Raw genomic sequence first — 25,000 nt, forward strand, 5'->3', positions numbered from 1 at the left:
TTATCCCAGGATTCTAAGAACGTTAGTCATATTGAGTAAAAAATATTTTTTAATTTTTAATACAGGCATTATTAGACATATTGCATGTTTGGTTTTGGAGTTATGTTTGAATAACTGTCATATTTTGTATGAAAGTAATACTGTCATATTGAGTAAAAAAAAATATTTTTTTTTTGTGTTTGCAAACCTTGCAAAAGCACATTTTTCAAATAAAACTCACAAAGTTACATTATTTCAGGCATTCTTACGCATTTTGCATGTTTGGTTTAGGAGTTATAATTGAATATGTTTTGTATTGCTTTTTTTGCATTATCCCAGGATTCTAAGAACGTTAGTCTTATTGAGTAAAAAATATTTTTTAATTTTTAATACAGGCATTATTAGACATATTGCATGTTTGGTTTTGGAGTTATGTTTGAATAACTGTCATATTTTGTATGAAAGTAATACTGTCATATTGAGTAAAAAAAAATATTTTTTTTTTTGTGTTTGCAAACCTTGCAAAAGCACATTTTTCAAATAAAACTCACAAAGTTACATTATTTCAGGCATTCTTACGCATTTTGCATGTTTGGTTTAGGAGTTATAATTGAATATGTTTTGTATTGCTTTTTTTGCATTATCCCAGGATTCTAAGAACGTTAGTCATATTGAGTAAAAAATATTTTTTAATTTTTAATACAGGCATTATTAGACATATTGCATGTTTGGTTTTGGAGTTATGTTTGAATAACTGTCATATTTTGTATGAAAGTAATACTGTCATATTGAGTAAAAAAAAATATATTTTTTTTTGTGTTTGCAAACCTTGCAAAAGCACATTTTTCAAATAAAACTCACAAAGTTACATTATTTCAGGCATTCTTACGCATTTTGCATGTTTGGTTTAGGAGTTATAATTGAATATGTTTTGTATTGCTTTTTTTGCATTATCCCAGGATTCTAAGAACGTTAGTCATATTGAGTAAAAAATATTTTTTAATTTTTAATACAGGCATTATTAGACATATTGCATGTTTGGTTTTGGAGTTATGTTTGAATAACTGTCATATTTTGTATGAAAGTAATACTGTCATATTGAGTAAAAAAAAATATATTTTTTTTTGTGTTTGCAAACCTTGCAAAAGCACATTTTTCAAATAAAACTCACAAAGTTACATTATTTCAGGCATTCTTACGCATTTTGCATGTTTGGTTTAGGAGTTATAATTGAATATGTTTTGTATTGCTTTTTTTGCATTATCCCAGGATTCTAAGAACGTTAGTCATATTGAGTAAAAAATATTTTTTAATTTTTAATACAGGCATTATTAGACATATTGCATGTTTGGTTTTGGAGTTATGTTTGAATAACTGTCATATTTTGTATGAAAGTAATACTGTCATATTGAGTAAAAAAAATATTATTTTTTTTGTGTTTGCAAACCTTGCAAAAGCACATTTTTCAAATAAAACTCACAAAGTTACATTATTTCAGGCATTCTTACGCATTTTGCATGTTTGGTTTAGGAGTTATAATTGAATATGTTTTGTATTGCTTTTTTTGCATTATCCCAGGATTCTAAGAACGTTAGTCATATTGAGTAAAAAATATTTTTAAATTTTTAATACAGGCATTATTAGACATATTGCATGTTTGGTTTTGGAGTTATGTTTGAATAACTGTCATATTTTGTATGAAAGTAATACTGTCATATTGAGTAAAAAAAAATATTTTTTTTTTTGTGTTTGCAAACCTTGCAAAAGCACATTTTTCAAATAAAACTCACAAAGTTACATTATTTCAGGCATGTTTAGACAGTTTGCATGTTTGGTTTAGGAGTTGTGTGGATAAATGTTTTATTGCTTTTTTTGCATTATCCAAGGATTCTAAGAACGTTACTGTCATATTGAGTAAAAAACTATTTTTTGTATTTGTAAACCTTACAAAAGCATATGTTTCTAGTAAAACTCTCACGGATACATTAATACAGGCATTATTAGACATATTGCACGTTTAGTTTTGGGGCTACAGTAAGTCTGAATAACTGTCATATTTTTTAGTATGAGAGTTATACTGTCATATTGAGTAAAAAAACATGTTTTTGTGTTTGCAAACCTCACAAAAGCACATGTTTTGAGTAAAATTCACAGAGATACATTTATACAGGCATTATTAGACATATCGCATGTTTGGTTTTGGAGCTGTTTGAATAACTGTCATATTTGGTATGAAAGTAATACTGTCATATTGAGTAAAAAAACAAATGTTTGTGTTTGCAAACCTTACAAAAGCACATGTTTCGAGTAAAATTCACAAACAATATATTAATACAGGCATTATTAGACTTATTGCATGTTTCGTTTTGGAGTTTTGTTTGAATAACTGCCATATTTTTTTAGTATGAGAGTTGTACTGTCATATTGAGTAAGACATTTTTTTTGTGTGTTTGCAAACCTTGCAAAAGCACATTTTTCAAATAAAACTCACAAAGTTACATTATTTCAGGCATTCTTAGACATTTTGCATGTTTGGTTTAGGAGTTGTGTGAATAAATGTTTTATTGCTTTTTTTTGCATTATCTTAGGATTCTAAGAACATTACCGTCCTATTGAGTAAAAAACATATTTTTGTGTTTGTAAACCTTACAAAAGCACATGTTTCTAGTGAAACTCCCAACAATACATTAATACAGGCATTAGTAGACATTTTGTAATGTTTGGTTTAGGAGTTGTTTGAATAAATGTTATATTACTTTTTTGCATTATCTCAGGATACTAAGAACGTTACCGTCATATTGCGTAAAAAAACTATTTTTTGTATTTGTAAACTTTACAAAAGCCCATGTTTCTAGTAAAATTCACAAATACCCATTAATACAGGCATTATTAGACATATTGCATGTTTGGTTTTGGAGTTATTTTTGAATAACTGTCCTATTTGTTAGAATGAGAGTTGTACTGTCATATTGAGTAAAAAAAATTATTTTTTTTGTGTTTGCAAACCTTGCAAAAGGACATTTTTCAAATAAAACTCACAAAGTTACATTATTTCAGGCATTTTTAGACAGTTTGCATGTTTGGTTTAGGAGTTGTGTGGATAAATGTTTTATTGCTTTTTTTGCATTATCCAAGGATTCTAAGAACGTTACTGTCATATTGAGTAAAAAACTATTTTTTGTATTTGTAAACCTTACAAAAGCATATGTTTCTAGTAAAACTCACAGAGATACATTAATACAGGCATTATTAGACATATTGCATGTTTAGTTTTTGAGTTACAGTATGTCTGAATAACTGTCATATTTATTAGTACAAAAGTTATACTGTCATATTGAGTAAAATAAATATGTATTTGTGTTTGCAAACCTCACAAAAGCACATGTTTTGAGTAAAATTCAGAGATACATTTATACAGGCATTATTAGACATATCGCATGTTTGGTTTTGGAGTTGTTTGAATAACTGTCATATTTGGTATGAAAGTAATACTGTCATATTGAGTAAAACAAAAAAAAATGTATTGCAAACCTTACAAAAGCACATGTTTCTAATAAAATTCACAAAGTTATATCGATACAGGCATTATAATACATACTGCATGTTTGGTTTTGGAATTATATTTGAAGAACTGTCATATTTAGTATGACAGTTATACTGTAATTTTGAGTAAAAAAAAAACAAATGTTTGTGTTTACAAACCTCACAAAAGAACATGTTTTGAGTAAAATTCACAGAGATACATTAATACAGGCATTATTAGACATATTGCATGTTTGGTTTTGGAGTTATTTTTGAATACCTGTCATATTTAGTATGAAAGTAATACTGTCATACTGAGTAAAACAACTAATGTCTGTGTTTGCAAACCTTACAAAAGCACATGTTTCGAGTAAAATTCACAAACAATATATTAATACAGGCATTATTAGACTTATTGCATGTTTCGTTTTGGAGTTTTGTTTGAATAACTGCCATATTTTTTTAGTATGAGAGTTGTACTGTCATATTGAGTAAGACATTTTTTTTGTGTGTTTGCAAACCTTGCAAAAGCACATTTTTCAAATAAAACTCACAAAGTTACATTATTTCAGGCATTCTTAGACATTTTGCATGTTTGGTTTAGGAGTTGTGTGAATAAATGTTTTATTGCTTTTTTTGCATTATCTTAGGATTCTAAGAACATTACCGTCCTATTGAGTAAAAAACATATTTTTGTGTTTGTAAACCTTACAAAAGCACATGTTTCTAGTGAAACTCCCAACAATACATTAATACAGGCATTAGTAGACATTTTGCTTGTTTGGTTTAGGAGTTGTTTGAATAAATGTTATATTGCTTTTTTGCATTATCTCAGGATTCTAAGAACGTTACTGTCATATTGAGTAAAAAACTATTTTTTGTATTTGTAAACTTTACAAAAGCCCATGTTTCTAGTAAAATTCACAAATACCCATTAATACAGGCATTATTAGACATATTGCATGTTTGGTTTTGGAGTTATGTTTGAATAACTGTCTTATTTGTTAAAATGAGAGTTGTACTGTCATATTGAGTAAAAAAATCAAATTTTTTTGTGTTTGCAAACCTTGCAAAAGCACATTTTTCAAATAAAACTCACAAAGTTACATTATTTCAGGCATTTTTAGACAGTTTGCATGTTTGGTTTAGGAGTTGTTTGGATAAATGTTTTATTGCTTTTTTTGCATTATCTCAGGATTCTAAGAACGTTACTGTCAGAGTAAAAAACTCATTTTTGTATTTGCAAACTTTACAAAAGCATATGTTTCTAGTAAAACTCACAAAGATACATTAATACAGGCATTATTAGACATATTGCATGTTTAGTTTTGGAGTTACAGTATGTCTGAATAACTGTCATATTTAGTATGACAGTAATACTGTCCTATTGAGTAAAAAAAAAATGTTGTGTTTGCAAACCTTACAAAAGAACATAATCTGAGTAAAATTCACAAATATACATTAATACCGGCATCGTTAGACATATTGCATGTTTGGTTTTGGAGTTAAAAACTGTCATATTTTGAATGACATTATAACTGTCATATTGAGTTTAAAAAAACAACCTTTTTTTGTTTGCAAACCTTACAAAAGGACATGTTTCTAGTAAAATTCACAAAGTTATAATAATACAGGCCTTATAAGACATATTGCATGTTTGGTTTTGGAGTTATGTTTGAATAACTGTCATATTTAGTATTACAGTTATACTGTCATATTGAATTAAAAAAAAATTGTGTTTGCAAACCTTACAAAAGTACACGTTTCTAGTAACAATTACAAATATACATTAATACAGCCATTATTAGACATTTCGCATGTTTGGTTTTGGAGTTATGTTTGAATAACTGTCATATTTATTATGACAGTTATAATGTCATATTGAGTAAAAAAAAAAGTTTGTGTTTGCAAACCTTACAAAAGTACACGTTTCTAGTAACAATTACAAAGATACATTAATACAGCCATTATTAGACATTTTGCATGTTTGGTTTTGGAGTTATGTTTGAATAACTGTCATATTTAGTATGACAGTTATACTGTCATATTGAATAAAAAAAAATTGTGTTTGCAAACCTTACAAAAGTACACGTTTCTAGTAACAATTACAAATATACATTAATACAGCCATTATTAGACATTTCGCATGTTTGGTTTTGGAGTTATGTTTGAATAACTGTCATATTTAGTATTACAGTTATACTGTCATATTGAATTAAAAAAAAAATTGTGTTTGCAAACCTTACAAAAGTACACGTTTCTAGTAACAATTACAAATATACATTAATACAGCCATTATTAGACATTTTGCATGTTTGGTTTTGGAGTTATGTTTGAATATGACAGTTATAATGTCATATTGAGTAAAAAAAAAAATGTTTGTGTTTGCAAACCTTACAAAAGCACACGTTTCTAGTAACAATTACAAATATACATTAATACAGCCATTATTAGACATTTTGCATGTTTGGTTTTGGAGTTATGTTTGAATAACTGTCATATTTAGTATAACAGTTATACTGTCATATTGAATTTAAAAAAAATTGTGTTTGCAAACCTTACAAAAGTACACGTTTCTAGTAACAATTACAAATATACATTAATACAGCCATTATTAGACTTTTTGCATGTTTGGTTTTGGAGTTATGTTTGAATAACTGTCATATTTAGTATTACAGTTATACTGTCATATTGAATTAAAAAAAAATTGTGTTTGCAAACCTTACAAAAGTACACGTTTCTAGTAACAATTACAAAGATACATTAATACAGCCATTATTAGACATTTTGCATGTTTGGTTTTGGAGTTATGTTTGAATAACTGTCATATTTAGTTTGACAATTATACTGTCATATTAAGTAAAACCATAAAAAATGCATTTGCAAACCTTACAAAAGCATATTTTTCTAGTAAAATTCACCAAGTTACATTAATACCAGCATTATTAGACATTTTGCATGTTTGGTTTAGGAGCCATGTTTGAATAAATTTTGTATCGTTTTCGTTGTATTATATCAGGATTCCCCCCCCAAAAATAGTCATGTTAAGTAAAAAAAAAAACTCATTTGTTTTTGGCAACCTTACAAAAGCACGTTTCTCGTAAAACTCACAAAGATACATTAATACAAGCATTATTAGACATATTGCATGTTTGGTTTTGGAGTTATGTTTGAATAACTTACATATTTATTATGACAGTTATACTGTCATATTGAGTAAAAAAATATATAATATAAAAAAATATATAAAAAATATATATATATATTAATACAGGCATTATTAGACTTATTGCATGTTTGGTTTTGGAGTTATGTTTGAATAACTGTCATATTTATTATGACAGTTATAATGTCATATTGAGTAAAAAAAAAATGTTTGTGTTTGCAAACCTTACAAAAGTACACGTTTCTAGTAACAATTACAAAGATACATTAATACAGCCATTATTAGACATTTTGCATGTTTGGTTTTGGAGTTATGTTTGAATAACTGTCATAGTTAGTATTACAGTTATACTGTCATATTGAATTAAAAAAAAATTGTGTTTGCAAACCTTACAAAAGTACACGTTTCTAGTAACAATTACAAAGATACATTAATACAGCCATTATTAGACATTTTGCATGTTTGGTTTTGGAGTTATGTTTGAATAACTGTCATATTTAGTATGACAGTTATACTGTCATATTGAATTAAAAAAAAAATGTGTTTGCAAACCTTACAAAAGTACACATTTCTAGTAACAATTACAAAGATACATTAATACAGCCATTATTAGACATTTTGCATGTTTGGTTTTGGAGTTATGTTTGAATAACTGTCATATTTAGTATGACAGTTATACTGTCATATTGAATAAAAAAAAATTGTGTTTGCAAACCTTACAAAAGTACACGTTTCTAGTAACAATTACAAATATACATTAATACAGCCATTATTAGACATTTTGCATGTTTGGTTTTGGAGTTATGTTTGAATAACTGTCATATTTATTATGACAGTTATAATGTCATATTGAGTAAAAAAAAAAAATTGTGTTTGCAAACCTTACAAAAGTACACGTTTCTAGTAACAATTACAAAGATACATTAATACAGCCATTATTAGACATTTTGCATGTTTGGTTTTGGAGTTATGTTTGAATAACTGTCATATTTAGTATGACAGTTATACTGTCATATTGAATAAAAAAAAATTGTGTTTGCAAACCTTACAAAAGTACACGTTTCTAGTAACAATTACAAATATACATTAATACAGCCATTATTAGACATTTTGCATGTTTGGTTTTGGAGTTATGTTTGAATAACTGTCATATTTATTATGACAGTTATAATGTCATATTGAGTAAAAAAAAAAATGTTTGTGTTTGCAAACCTTACAAAAGTACACGTTTCTAGTAACAATTACAAAGATACATTAATACAGCCATTATTAGACATTTTGCATGTTTGGTTTTGGAGTTATGTTTGAATAACTGTCATATTTAGTATTACAGTTATACTGTCATATTGAATTTAAAAAAAATTGTGTTTGCAAACCTTACAAAAGTACACGTTTCTAGTAACAATTACAAATATACATTAATACAGCCATTATTAGACATTTTGCATGTTTGGTTTTGGAGTTATGTTTGAATAACTGTCATATTTATTATGACAGTTATAATGTCATATTGAGTAAAAAAAAAAAAAATTGTGTTTGCAAACCTTACAAAAGTACACGTTTCTAGTAACAATTACAAAGATACATTAATACAGCCATTATTAGACATTTTGCATGTTTGGTTTTGGAGTTATGTTTGAATAACTGTCATATTTAGTATGACAGTTATAATGTCATATTGAGTAAAAAAAAAAATGTTTGTGTTTGCAAACCTTACAAAAGTACACGTTTCTAGTAACAATTACAAAGATACATTAATACAGCCATTATTAGACATTTTGCATGTTTGGTTTTGGAGTTATGTTTGAATAACTGTCATATTTAGTATGACAGTTATAATGTCATATTGAGTAAAAAAAAAATGTTTGTGTTTGCAAACCTTACAAAAGTACACGTTTCTAGTAACAATTACAAAGATACATTAATACAGCCATTATTAGACATTTTGCATGTTTGGTTTTGGAGTTATGTTTGAATAACTGTCATATTTAGTATTACAGTTATACTGTCATATTGAATTAAAAAAAATTGTGTTTGCAAACCTTACAAAAGTACACGTTTCTAGTAACAATTACAAATATACATTAATACAGCCATTATTAGATATTTTGCATGTTTGGTTTTGGAGTTATGTTTGAATACCTGTCATATTTAGTATGACAGTTATACTGTCATATTGAATTAAAAAAAATTGTGTTTGCAAACCTTACAAAAGTACACGTTTCTAGTAACAATTACAAAGATACATTAATACAGCCATTATTAGACATTTTGCATGTTTGGTTTTGGAGTTATGTATGAATAACTGTCATAGTTAGTATTACAGTTATACTGTCACATTGAATTAAAAAAAAATTGTGTTTGCAAACCTTACAAAAGTACACGTTTCTAGTAACAATTACAAATATACATTAATACAGCCATTATTAGACATTTTGCATGTTTGGTTTTGGAGTTATGTTTGAATAACTGTCATATTTAGTATGACAGTTATACTGTCATATTGAATTAAAAAAAAAATTGTGTTTGCAAACCTTACAAAAGTACACATTTCTAGTAACAATTACAAAGATACATTAATACAGCCATTATTAGACATTTTGCATGTTTGGTTTTGGAGTTATGTTTGAATAACTGTCATATTTAGTATGACAGTTATACTGTCATATTGAATTAAAGAAAAATTGTGTTTGCAAACCTTACAAAAGTACACGTTTCTAGTAACAATTACAAATATACATTAATACAGCCATTATTAGACATTTTGCATGTTTGGTTTTGGAGTTATGTTTGAATAACTGTCATATTTATCATGACAGTTATAATGTCATATTGAGTAAAAAAAAAAAATTGTGTTTGCAAACCTTACAAAAGTACACGTTTCTAGTAACAATTACAAAGATACATTAATACAGCCATTATTAGACATTTTGCATGTTTGGTTTTGGAGTTATGTTTGAATAACTGTCATATTTAGTATGACAGTTATACTGTCATATTGAATAAAAAAAAATTGTGTTTGCAAACCTTACAAAAGTACACGTTTCTAGTAACAATTACAAATATACATTAATACAGCCATTATTAGACATTTTGCATGTTTGGTTTTGGAGTTATGTTTGAATAACTGTCATATTTATTATGACAGTTATAATGTCATATTGAGTAAAAAAAAAAATGTTTGTGTTTGCAAACCTTACAAAAGTACACGTTTCTAGTAACAATTACAAAGATACATTAATACAGCCATTATTAGACATTTTGCATGTTTGGTTTTGGAGTTATGTTTGATTACTGTCATATTTAGTATTACAGTTATACTGTCATATTGAATTTTAAAAAAATTGTGTTTGCAAACCTTACAAAAGTACACGTTTCTAGTAACAATTACAAATATACAATAATACAGCCATTATTAGACATTTTGCATGTTTGGTTTTGGAGTTATGTTTGAATAACTGTCATATTTATTATGACAGTTATAATGTCATATTGAGTAAAAAAAAAAAAATTTGTGTTTGCAAACCTTACAAAAGTACACGTTTCTAGTAACAATTACAAAGATACATTAATACAGCCATTATTAGACATTTTGCATGTTTGGTTTTGGAGTTATGTTTGAATAACTGTCATATTTAGTATGACAGTTATAATGTCATATTGAGTAAAAAAAAAATGTTTGTGTTTGCAAACCTTACAAAAGTACACGTTTCTAGTAACAATTACAAAGATACATTAATACAGCCATTATTAGACATTTTGCATGTTTGGTTTTGGAGTTATGTTTGAATAACTGTCATATTTAGTATTACAGTTATACTGTCATATTGAATTAAAAAAAAATTGTGTTTGCAAACCTTACAAAAGTACACGTTTCTAGTAACAATTACAAATATACATTAATACAGCCATTATTAGACATTTTGCATGTTTGGTTTTGGAGTTATGTTTGAATAACTGTCATATTTATTATGACAGTTATAATGTCATATTGAGTAAAAAAAAAAATTGTTTGTGTTTGCAAACCTTACAAAAGTACACGTTTCTAGTAACAATTACAAATATACATTAATACAGCCATTATTAGACATTTTGCATGTTTGGTTTTGGAGTTATGTTTGAATAACTGTCATATTTAGTATGACAGTTATACTGTCGTATTGAATTAAAAAGAAAATTGTGTTTGCAAACCTTACAAAAGTACACATTTCTAGTAACAATTACAAAGATACATTAATACAGCCATTATTAGACATTTTGCATGTTTGGTTTTGGAGTTATGTTTGAATAACTGTCATATTTAGTATGACAGTTATACTGTCATATTGAATTAAAAAAAAATTGTGTTTGCAAACCTTACAAAAGTACACGTTTCTAGTAACAATTACAAATATACATTAATACAGCCATTATTAGACATTTTGCATGTTTGGTTTTGGAGTTATGTTTGAATAACTGTCATATTTATTATGACAGTTATAATGTCATATTGAGTAAAAAAAAAAAAAATTGTGTTTGCAAACCTTACAAAAGTACACGTTTCTAGTAACAATTACAAAGATACATTAATACAGCCATTATTAGACATTTTGCATGTTTGGTTTTGGAGTTATGTTTGAATAACTGTCATATTTAGTATGACAGTTATACTGTCATATTGAATAAAAAAAAATTGTGTTTGCAAACCTTACAAAAGTACACGTTTCTAGTAACAATTACAAATATACATTAATACAGCCTTTATTAGACATGTTGCATGTTTGGTTTTGGAGTTATGTTTGAATAACTGTCATATTTAGTATTACAGTTATACTGTCATATTGAATTAAAAAAAAATTGTGTTTGCAAACCTTACAAAAGTACACGTTTCTAGTAACAATTACAAATATACATTAATACAGCCATTATTAGACATTTTGCATGTTTGGTTTTGGAGTTATGTTTGAATAACTATCATATTTATTATGACAGTTATAATGTCATATTGAGTAAAAAAAAAAAAATTTGTGTTTGCAAACCTTACAAAAGTACACGTTTCTAGTAACAATTACAAAGATACATTAATACAGCCATTATTAGACATTTTGCATGTTTGGTTTTGGAGTTATGTTTGAATAACTGTCATAGTTAGTATTACAGTTATACTGTCATATTGAATTAAAAAAAAATTGTGTTTGCAAACCTTACAAAAGTACACGTTTCTAGTAACAATTACAAAGATACATTAATACAGCCATTATTAGACATTTTGCATGTTTGGTTTTGGAGTTATGTTTGAATAACTGTCATATTTAGTATGACAGTTATACTGTCATATTGAATTAAAAAAAAAATTGTGTTTGCAAACCTTACAAAAGTACACATTTCTAGTAACAATTACAAAGATACATTAATACAGCCATTATTAGACATTTTGCATGTTTGGTTTTGGAGTTATGTTTGAATAACTGTCATATTTAGTATGACAGTTATACTGTCATATTGAATAAAAAAAAATTGTGTTTGCAAACCTTACAAAAGTACACGTTTCTAGTAACAATTACAAATATACATTAATACAGCCATTATTAGACATTTTGCATGTTTGGTTTTGGAGTTATGTTTGAATAACTGTCATATTTATTATGACAGTTATAATGTCATATTGAGTAAAAAAAATAAATTGTGTTTGCAAACCTTACAAAAGTACACGTTTCTAGTAACAATTACAAAGATACATTAATACAGCCATTATTAGACATTTTGCATGTTTGGTTTTGGAGTTATGTTTGAATAACTGTCATATTTAGTATGACAGTTATACTGTCATATTGAATAAAAAAAAATTGTGTTTGCAAACCTTACAAAAGTACACGTTTCTAGTAACAATTACAAATATACATTAATACAGCCATTATTAGACATTTTGCATGTTTGGTTTTGGAGTTATGTTTGAATAACTGTCATATTTATTATGACAGTTATAATGTCATATTGAGTAAAAAAAAAAATGTTTGTGTTTGCAAACCTTACAAAAGTACACGTTTCTAGTAACAATTACAAAGATACATTAATACAGCCATTATTAGACATTTTGCATGTTTGGTTTTGGAGTTATGTATGAATAACTGTCATAGTTAGTATTACAGTTATACTGTCACATTGAATTAAAAAAAAATTGTGTTTGCAAACCTTACAAAAGTACACGTTTCTAGTAACAATTACAAATATACATTAATACAGCCATTATTAGACATTTTGCATGTTTGGTTTTGGAGTTATGTTTGAATAACTGTCATATTTAGTATGACAGTTATACTGTCATATTGAATTAAAAAAAAAATTGTGTTTGCAAACCTTACAAAAGTACACATTTCTAGTAACAATTACAAAGATACATTAATACAGCCATTATTAGACATTTTGCATGTTTGGTTTTGGAGTTATGTTTGAATAACTGTCATATTTAGTATGACAGTTATACTGTCATATTGAATTAAAGAAAAATTGTGTTTGCAAACCTTACAAAAGTACACGTTTCTAGTAACAATTACAAATATACATTAATACAGCCATTATTAGACATTTTGCATGTTTGGTTTTGGAGTTATGTTTGAATAACTGTCATATTTATCATGACAGTTATAATGTCATATTGAGTAAAAAAAAAAATTGTGTTTGCAAACCTTACAAAAGTACACGTTTCTAGTAACAATTACAAAGATACATTAATACAGCCATTATTAGACATTTTGCATGTTTGGTTTTGGAGTTATGTTTGAATAACTGTCATATTTAGTATGACAGTTATACTGTCATATTGAATAAAAAAAAATTGTGTTTGCAAACCTTACAAAAGTACACGTTTCTAGTAACAATTACAAATATACATTAATACAGCCATTATTAGACATTTTGCATGTTTGGTTTTGGAGTTATGTTTGAATAACTGTCATATTTATTATGACAGTTATAATGTCATATTGAGTAAAAAAAAAAATGTTTGTGTTTGCAAACCTTACAAAAGTACACGTTTCTAGTAACAATTACAAAGATACATTAATACAGCCATTATTAGACATTTTGCATGTTTGGTTTTGGAGTTATGTTTGAATAACTGTCATATTTAGTATTACAGTTATACTGTCATATTGAATTTTAAAAAAATTGTGTTTGCAAACCTTACAAAAGTACACGTTTCTAGTAACAATTACAAATATACATTAATACAGCCATTATTAGACATTTTGCATGTTTGGTTTTGGAGTTATGTTTGAATAACTGTCATATTTATTATGACAGTTATAATGTCATATTGAGTAAAAAAAAAAAAATTTGTGTTTGCAAACCTTACAAAAGTACACGTTTCTAGTAACAATTACAAAGATACATTAATACAGCCATTATTAGACATTTTGCATGTTTGGTTTTGGAGTTATGTTTGAATAACTGTCATATTTAGTATGACAGTTATAATGTCATATTGAGTAAAAAAAAAAATGTTTGTGTTTGCAAACCTTACAAAAGTACACGTTTCTAGTAACAATTACAAAGATACATTAATACAGCCATTATTAGACATTTTGCATGTTTGGTTTTGGAGTTATGTTTGAATAACTGTCATATTTATTATGACAGTTATAATGTCATATTGAGTAAAAAAAAAATTGTTGTGTTTGCAAACCTTACAAAAGTACACGTTTCTAGTAACAATTACAAATATACATTAATACAGCCATTATTAGACATTTTGCATGTTTGGTTTTGGAGTTATGTTTGAATAACTGTCATATTTAGTATTACAGTTATACTGTCATATTGAATTTAAAAAAAATTGTGTTTGCAAACCTTACAAAAGTACACGTTTCTAGTAACAATTACAAAGATACATTAATACAGCCATTATTAGACATTTTGCATGTTTGGTTTTGGAGTTATGTTTGAATACCTGTCATATTTAGTATTACAGTTATAATGTCATATTGAGTAAAAAAAAATGTTTTGTTTTTGCAAACCTTACAAAAGTACACGTTTCTAGTAACAATTACAAATATACATCAATACAGCCATTATTAGACATTTTGCATGTTTGGTTTTGGAGTTATGTTTGAATAACTGTCATATTTATTATGACAGTTATAATGTCATATTGAGTAAAAAAAAAATTTTTTGTGTTTGCAAACCTTACAAAAGTACACGTTTCTAGTAACAATTACAAATATACATTAATACAGCCATTATTAGACATTTTGCATGTTTGGTTTTGGAGTTATGTTTGAATACCTGTCATATTTATTATGAAAGTTATACTGTCATATTGAATTAAAAAAAATTGTGTTTGCAAACCTTACAAAAGTACACGTTTCTAGTAACAATTACAAATATACATTAATACAGCCATTATTAGACATTTTGCATGTTTGGTTTTGGGGTTATGTTTGAATAACTGTCATATTTAGTATTACAGTTATACTGTCATATTGAATTAAAAAAAATTGTGTTTGCAAACCTTACAAAAGTACACGTTTCTAGTAACAATTACAAAGATACATTAATACAGCCATTATTAGACATTTTGCATGTTTGGTTTTGGAGTTATGTTTGAATAACTGTCATATTTAGTATTACAGTTATACTGTCATATTGAATTAAAAAAAAATTGTGTTTGCAAACCTTACAAAAGTACACGTTTCTAGTAACAATTACAAATATACATTAATACAGCCATTATTAGACATTTTACATGTTTGGTTTTGGAGTTATGTTTGAATAACTGTCATATTTATTATGACAGTTATAATGTCATATTGAGTAAAAAAAAATGTTTGTGTTTGCAAACCTTACAAAAGTACACGTTTCTAGTAACAATTACAAAGATACATTAATACAGCCATTATTAGACATTTTGCATGTTTGGTTTTGGAGTTATGTTTGAATAACTGTCATATTTAGTATTACAGTTATACTGTCATATTGAATTAAAAAAAATTGTGTTTGCAAACCTTACAAAAGTACACGTTTCTAGTAACAATTACAAATGTACATTAATACAGCCATTATTAGACATTTTGCATGTTTGGTTTTGGAGTTATGTTTGAATAACTGTCATATTTATTATGATAGTTATAATGTCATATTGAGTAAAAAAAAAAATGTTTTGTGTTTGCAAACCTTACAAAAGTACACGTTTCTAGTAACAATTACAAAGATACATTAATACAGCCATTATTAGACATTTTGCATGTTTGGTTTTGGAGTTATGTTTGAATAACTGTCATATTTAGTATGACAGTTATACTGTCATATTGAATTTAAAAAAAATTGTGTTTGCAAACCTTACAAAAGTACACGTTTCTAGTAACAATTACAAATATACATTAATACAGCCATTATTAGACATTTCGCATGTTTGGTTTTGGAGTTATGTTTGAATAACTGTCATATTTATTATGACAGTTATAATGTCATATTGAGTAAAAAAAAAATGTTTGTGTTTGCAAACCTTACAAAAGTACACGTTTCTAGTAACAATTACAAAGATACATTAATACAGCCATTATTAGACATTTTGCATGTTTGGTTTTGGAGTTATGTTTGAATACCTGTCATATTTATTATGAAAGTTCTACTGTCATATTGAGTAAAAAAAAAATTTTTGTGTTTGCAAACCTTACAAAAGTACACGTTTCTAGTAACAATTACAAAGATACATTAATACAGCCATTATTAGACATTTTGCATGTTTGGTTTTGGAGTTATGTTTGAATAACTGTCATATTTAGTATGAAAGTTATACTGTCATATTGAATTAAAAAAAAATTGTGTTTGCAAACCTTACAAAAGTACACGTTTCTAGTAACAATTACAAAGATACATTAATACAGCCATTATTAGACATTTTGCATGTTTGGTTTTGGAGTTATGTTTGAATAACTGTCATATTTAGTATGACAGTTATACTGTCATATTGAATTTAAAAAAAATTGTGTTTGCAAACCTTACAAAAGTACACGTTTCTAGTAACAATTACAAATATACATTAATACAGCCATTATTAGACATTTTGCATGTTTGGTTTTGGAGTTATGTTTGAATAACTGTCATATTTAGTATTACAGTTATACTGTCATATTGAATTTAAAAAAAATTGTGTTTGCAAACCTTACAAAAGTACACGTTTCTAGTAACAATTACAAAGATACATTAATACAGCCATTATTAGACATTTTGCATGTTTGGTTTTGGAGTTATGTTTGAATAACTGTCATATTTATTATGACAGTTATACTGTCATATTGAATTAAAAAAAATTGTGTTTGCAAACCTTACAAAAGTACACGTTTCTAGTAACAATTACAAATATACATTAATACAGCCATTATTAGACATTTTGCATGTTTGGTTTTGGAGTTATGTTTGAATAACTGTCATATTTAGTATGACAGTTATACTGTCATATTGAATTTAAAAAAAATTGTGTTTGCAAACCTTACAAAAGTACACGTTTCTAGCAACAATTACAAAGATACATTAATACAGCCATTATTAGACATTTTGCATGTTTGGTTTTGGAGTTATGTTTGAATAACTGTCATATTTATTATGACAGTTATAATGTCATATTGAATTAAAAAAAAATTGTGTTTGCAAACCTTACAAAAGTACACGTTTCTAGTAACAATTACAAATATACATTAATACAGCCATTATTAGACATTTTGCATGTTTGGTTTTGGAGTTATGTTTGAATACCTGTCATATTTATTATGACAGTTATAATGTCATATTGAGTAAAAAAAAAATGTTTTGCGTTTGCAAACCTTACAAAAGTACACGTTTCTAGTAACAATTACAAAGATACATTAATACAGCCATTATTAGACATTTTGCATGTTTGGTTTTGGAGTTATGTTTGAATAACTGTCATATTTAGTATTACAGTTATACTGTCATATTGAATTTAAAAAAATTGTGTTTGCAAACCTTACAAAAGTACACGTTTCTAGTAACAATTACAAAGATACATTAATACAGCCATTATTAGACATTTTGCATGTTTGGTTTTGGAGTTATGTTTGAATAACTGTCATATTTAGTATTACAGTTATACTGTCATATTGAATTAAAAAAAAATTGTGTTTGCAAACCTTACAAAAGTACACGTTTCTAGTAACAATTACAAAGATACATTAATACAGCCATTATTAGACATTTTGCATGTTTGGTTTTGGAGTTATGTTTGAATAACTGTCATATTTATTATGACAGTTATACTGTCATATTGAATTAAAAAAAATTGTGTTTGCAAACCTTACAAAAGTACACGTTTCTAGTAACAATTACAAAGATACATTAATACAGCCATTATTAGACATTTTGCATGTTTGGTTTTGGAGTTATGTTTGAATAACTGTCATATTTATTATGACAGTTATAATGTGATATTGAGTAAAAAAAAAAAAATTGTGTTTGCAAACCTTACAAAAGTACACGTTTCTAGTAACAATTACAAATATACATTAATACAGCCATTATTAGACATTTTACATGTTTGGTTTTGGAGTTATGTTTGAATACCTGTCATATTTATTATGAAAGTTCTACTGTCATATTGAGTAAAAAAAAAATGTTTGTGTTTGCAAACCTTACAAAAGTACACGTTTCTAGTAACAATTACAAAGATACATTAATACAGCCATTATTAGACATTTTGCATGTTTGGTTTTGGAGTTATGTTTGAATAACTGTCATATTTAGTATGACAGTTATACTGTCATATTGAATTAAAAAAAAATTGTGTTTGCAAACCTTACAAAAGTACACGTTTCTAGTAACGATTACAAATATACATTAATACAGCCATTATTAGACATTTTGCATGTTTGGTTTTGGAGTTATGTTTGAATAACTGTCATATTTAGTATTACAGTTATACTGTCATATTGAATTAAAAAAAAATGTTTGTAAACCTTACAAAAGTACACGTTTCTAGTAACAATTACAAAGATACATTAATACAGCCATTATTAGACATTTTGCATGTTTGGTTTTGGAGTTATGTTTGAATACCTGTCATATTTATTATGAAAGTTATAATGTCATATTGAGTAAAAAAAAAAAATGTTTGTGTTTGCAAACCTTACAAAAGTACACGTTTCTAGTAACAATTACAAAGATACATTAATACAGCCATTATTAGACATTTTACATGTTTGGTTTTGGAGTTATGTTTGAATACCTGTCATATTTATTATGAAAGTTCTACTGTCATATTGAGTAAAAAAAAAATGTTTGTGTTTGCAAACCTTACAAAAGTACACGTTTCTAGTAACAATTACAAAGATACATTAATACAGCCATTATTAGACATTTTGCATGTTTGGTTTTGGAGTTATGTTTGAATAACTGTCATATTTAGTATGACAGTTATACTGTCATATTGAATTAAAAAAAAATTGTGTTTGCAAACCTTACAAAAGTACACGTTTCTAGTAACGATTACAAATATACATTAATACAGCCATTATTAGACATTTTGCATGTTTGGTTTTGGAGTTATGTTTGAATAACTGTCATATTTAGTATTACAGTTATACTGTCATATTGAATTAAAAAAAAATGTTTGTAAACCTTACAAAAGTACACGTTTCTAGTAACAATTACAAAGATACATTAATACAGCCATTATTAGACATTTTGCATGTTTGGTTTTGGAGTTATGTTTGAATACCTGTCATATTTATTATGAAAGTTATAATGTCATATTGAGTAAAAAAAAAAAATGTTTGTGTTTGCAAACCTTACAAAAGTACACGTTTCTAGTAACAATTACAAAGATACATTAATACAGCCATTATTAGACATTTTGCATGTTTGGTTTTGGAGTTATGTTTGAATACCTGTCATATTTATTATGAAAGTTCTACTGTCATATGGAGTAAAAAAAAATATTTTTTGTGTTTGCAAACCCATGCAGAGTTAAGTCTTCACATGTATTAAACTCTCACCTGCCCTCAATGATTGTGATGACATCATCAACCTGGATCAGTAGCTTGTCCTGCTCCTCAAAGTTTTGCAGCGCACACATGTCGGTCGGCATGGTCTGCAACACACACATGACATTTTGTTACATGTTGAGGCTCGGGATTTTTATAGACACCGACCAAATTCCGTATTTCCCGTAATGTCAAGCGGTATTTGAATAGCTTTGTTGCACGTGACGTTACGTCGGACTGCCTCTAGATCATTTTGCAATTTTCCCTGCCAACAAAGCAAATATGCCTGATAGTAAGCCCTCAATTCCATACGGTAAATTCACTATCTCAGTCATTCTCAAACCATAGACAAATGAACTCCATTTAGTGGTACACCAAATAATCACTCTGTCAGATTCAAACACTGATGACATGTATTAAACAAGACAAGAAGCAAGGAATTAAACAGAGACAGAATTAAATTTGGCTCAATAAGGAGAAACACATAAACCTGTACCCTTGTACAATGTCCCACCACACTCTGACGAAAGATTGTCTTTTTATTTATCTTTTATTTGGACTTTCCCTGATTACAATGCAACGGGTGTTTCTAAAGGCACGGGGGTCGTAAACAGCCATTGCCTTTGATTACAAAACAGTTCAAAGAAAAGGTCGTAAAACACTTTAAAAAGAAAAAGTCGCCTGGGGCGGAGTCTGGTCCTGCTTCCTCTCCGCTGTGTAGTTCTCGGGTCAAGACAAACTATTTCCGTGGATTACAATACATCAACGAAACAGAATGTCTTCATGTTGCAATCCTACACAGGGGAGTTTTACAAGCCTTCTTCTTGGTAGGATCAAAGACAGCTTTTGTCCTCTCGCCGGGAACTCATGGCAACACCAAGTTTTGTGATAACTTAGATACAATTATTCTGACACACTCAAATGAATATTAATACACATTGTTACCGTTCAAACTGTGTGGAATGCTACAGTGGCCAAAAATATTAAATATTAGTGTTACATAAAACCTCTGCCTTGTTTTTAATGAATACTTAGGCCTACTACACTACTGTATTTATATGTTTATATTTATGGTGGTGCTTGGAGTATTTTCTGAGGTGGTACTTGGTAAAAAAAAATAATAATAAAGTTTAAGAACAATTATAGGTCTGATTGCATGATGCAATGCATGATTTATGAGGTGGTACTTGGTAAAAAAAAATAATAATAAAGTTTAAGAACAATTATTGGTCTGATTGCATGATGCAATGCATGATTAAGCTAAGTGGTGTAAATCAGCAGTCCCCAACCACCGGGCCGCGGCTCGATTGGTACCGGGCCGCAGAATAATTTTGTATTATTATTATTATTATTATTATTTATGATACACTTACAATTAGTGCACCAACCCAAAAAAACTCCCTTTTTCATGACAAAGAAAAAAAAGTAAAATAAAAAGAAAAAAATAATTCTCTTTTGGACTTTTTAAAACTGCACAGAATAATTTCCTAATTATGGGATACATGAAGTCTATCCTATGAGATAAAAGGAGACTGAAGTACCAAAAATCCGTCGAGCAATGGGATTAATTCCCAGATATACATATATATATATATATATATATATATATATATACACATACATATATATATATACATATATATATATATATATATATATATACATATATATATACACACACACGTGTATTTATATATACATACATGTATGTATACAAATATGTACATATATGTGTATATATATATATACATACACACACACAGTATACACATGTACATTATATGTGTTTATATATGTATATATAATATATACATCTATATACACATACATACATATACATATACATATATATATATATATATATATATATATATATATATATACATACACACACACAGATATAGACTGTAAAAATTGTTTTAATGAGTCGCGATTCTTACTCAAATAAAAAAAAATCGGTTAAAAAATGCATATTAATAATAATAATAATTATTATTATTATTTATTTTTTTAATCTGTCCTCTTCAGCCAGTCAGGCAACTCATATTGTTGATGTAGATGATCTATATTGGCTGTACATATTTTATTTACAAAAGACGAGTGTTGGATACTTCTCTTAATGCTTTATTAGAATTGGACTTAATTAAATGTTTGGGTAGTATTTGACTAAAAAAAAACAAGTTTGTGTTTTTTTTTTGTAATATACACATTTATCAGAGCTGTTATCTATTTTATGGAGGAATGTAGTTAATCATACAACCGGCACCTAATGTTAATGATTTTAAATGTATATATATATATATATATATATATATATATATATATATATATATATATATATATATATATATATATATATATGTCTTGATTGGATTATCCAGAGAATAGTGCTCGATACTGTGGTAGAGCGCAATATGTAGGTGTGGGAAAAAATCACAAGACTACTTCATCTCTACAGAACTGTTTCATGAGGGGTTCCCTCAATCATCAGGAGATTTTAATGGAAGCATTCACAAACCATGGTTTATATAGGGCACAGAGTGGGTGGGTACAGGCAGGCGTAGGGTGTGGTGATTGGCTCATGTGTTACCTAGGAGGTGTTTCCGTCTGTGGCGGCATGTTGAAATGATTTCACTGCGCTTGTTGAGGGATGACAGGTCTGGATGATATATAATAAACAGTTTCTCTTTCAAGCATAGGTTGCATCTTTTATTACCACTGTTGTAAGGTGTGCCGGATGCAAGAATTTGCCATGTTATTGAATATTCAACATTATTGTCTTTGAGGTTCCAAATGTGTTTGCTGAGTTCTGTAGAATTCTGCAAAGTCTGGTTTCTAAAGGAGGCCTTGTGATTATTCCATCACACACACATATATATATATATGTATATATATATATATATATATATATATATATATATATATATATATATATATATATATATATATATATATATATATATATATATAATATTTCATATATTCAGAAACAATGTTTAAGTATTGGTATGGTCTCTCTGTCAATGTTGGAATTTTGAAGAGTTGTTTGAACAATGTCCACCAGATGTCACTGTAGGTCATTTTATGCATTTTCCCCCTGCATTGAAATGAAAAGTGCCAAATATATTTTCTTCTAAACGAAACTAAAAACAAATCCCAATACAAAAGCTGCCTCACCTCCAGCAGGAACTCTCGAAGGGCCACAAAGGAAGGTCTGTCATCTGGTTTCTGTGCCCAGCACTGCAACATCACATTGAAGACATCCTGGGGACAGTCCTCTGGCTTCGGAAGGCGTTCGCCTTCTTTATCGATCTTATGCAGGATCTGGAATACAGAAACAAAAGCAAAACCTAAACATTTTCCGTTGTCTGACTTATATGTGCATACACAAGTATTTGGCTACCTGCCTTGCCTCACATATGAACTTGAAGTGTCATCCCATTCCTAACCCATAGGGTTCAATATGATGTGGGTCCACCTTTTGCAGCTATTACAGCTTCTACTCTTCTGGGAAGGCTGTCCACAAGGTTGCAGAGTGTGTTTATAGGAATTTTCCACCGTTGGTTGAGAAGGCCTGGCTCCAAGTCTCCGTTCAAATTCATCCCAAAGGTGTTCTATCGGGTTCAGGTCAGGACTCTGTGCAGGCCAGTCAAGTTCATCGGTCATCCATGTTTTGATGGACCTTGCTTTGTGCACAGTCATGTTGGAAGAGGAAGGGGCCCGCTCCAAACTGTTCCCACAAGGTTGGGAGCGTGGAATTGTCCAAAATGTTTTGGTATCCGCCCTACGATGAGGTGGCGACTTGTCCAGGGTGTACTCTGTGTCATGCCTGTGAATCAGGTTTATGTTGTTTTTTTTTGGACTCTTGTTTCCCGTTTTGCACTTCCTGGTTTTGTTTTGTTTCCATAGTCACTCATTAGTTTCCACCTGGTCTCCAAGTCACGCCCCTGTCCTCTGTCCTCACACCTGTCACTAATCACCATAGTCATTATTTAAGCCATTCTGTCTCTTTCCTCGTCCTGGCGACTTTGTATCGTATCCTACATTTCCTTCAGAGACCTTAACCACGTTTTCATTTACCGACCTTCATGCCATGCTGTTTGTTTCCTGAGCACTCCACGTAATTTTGTTTATTTATGCTTCCGTGCAAGTTTTTGGTTTGTTCGTGCCAGAGTTAGTGTCTTTTGTTCGTTTGTATATAGCCATGCCATCGTGCTGTTTTTGTTCTTTTGAGTATAGTCTAGTTTTTATCCGCCATTGAGCGCGCCTTTTGTTTTCCCTGTTTTTGTATGAAAGTGTGTTAATAAATCAGAAATGTACCTTAATTCACGCCTGGCTTGTCCCGAATATTTTCTGCATCGAAGAAGCAATACAAATCCAAGTCTAAGTCCTGACACCCTGCCTACCGCCCGAGTGTTCGACACTCCGAACAGTACAAGCGGTAGGAAATGGATGGATGGATGGTTTTGGTATCCTGGAGAATTCAAATTTCCTTTCACTGGAATGAACTCTTGAAAAAAACAACCCCACACCATAATTCCGCCTCCACCAAATTTCACACTCAAATGTATCGTTCTTCTGGCAACCTCCGAACCCAGACTCGTCCATCAGATTGCCAGTGAATTTGAAAAAGCAAATGGGACAAACTGTAGAAAATGGATGAATGGATGGATTCATCACTCCAGACAACACATCTCTACTGCTCTGGAGTCCAGTGACGACGTGCTTTACACCACCGCATCCGACCCTTTGCATTGGACTTGGTGATGTATGGCTTAGATCCAGCTGCCCGGCCATGGAAACCCATTCCATGAAGCTCTCTGCGTACTGTACGTGGGCTAATTGGAAGGTTCGGACTGTGAAGAAACTTCTTCGCACTATGCGCTTCAGCATCCACTGACTCTTTTCCGTCTTGGTGGCTGAGTTGCTGTTGTTCCCAAAATTTTCCATTTCCTTATAATAAAGCCTACTGTTGACTTTGGAATATTTAGACGCGATGAAATTTCACGACTGGATTTGTGGCACAGGTGGCATCGCATCCTGCGACAGCTCCACGCTGGAAATCACTGAAAGCGGCCAATTATTTCACAAATGTTTGGAGAAACAGTCTCCTTGCCTAAGCGCTTGATTTTATACACCTGGATCGCTGGCCAAATACTTTTGGCAATTCCGTGTCTTACCTGGCTGCCGTTAAGGCCCACCCAAGGCTCTTGGCCGTGTGTGAACATCTCCCAAAGAGTCACCCCAAACATCCACGTGTCGGTGGCATGAGAGAAGGTTCTGGTCTTCAGACTCTCCGGGGCGCACCTGCGTCGGCACAAAGACAGCAAATTCGCGCTGGTTCTCAAACATTTTTTTT

The 25,000-nt window shown here is 29.0% G+C and overlaps 1 protein-coding gene across 4 annotated transcripts in view; it reads right to left on the minus strand.

Annotated features, from left to right (window-relative positions):
* tnk2b (tyrosine kinase, non-receptor, 2b) overlaps positions 1-25,000 on the minus strand; it is a 194,768-nt gene that overhangs the window by 31,821 nt on the left and 137,947 nt on the right. For all 4 annotated transcript variants that reach the window (XM_061890341.1, XM_061890339.1, XM_061890340.1 and 1 more), the window contains 3 exons: positions 24,822-24,948; positions 22,819-22,965; positions 19,654-19,748 (listed from right to left, as the gene is read on the minus strand). In XM_061890341.1, the coding sequence (XP_061746325.1) occupies positions 19,654-19,748; positions 22,819-22,965; positions 24,822-24,948 (369 nt within the window). The remainder of the gene's footprint in view (positions 1-19,653; positions 19,749-22,818; positions 22,966-24,821; positions 24,949-25,000) is intronic.

This window comes from Nerophis ophidion, linkage group LG28, assembly GCF_033978795.1.
Source record: "Nerophis ophidion isolate RoL-2023_Sa linkage group LG28, RoL_Noph_v1.0, whole genome shotgun sequence".
NCBI lineage: Eukaryota > Metazoa > Chordata > Actinopteri > Syngnathiformes > Syngnathidae > Nerophis > Nerophis ophidion.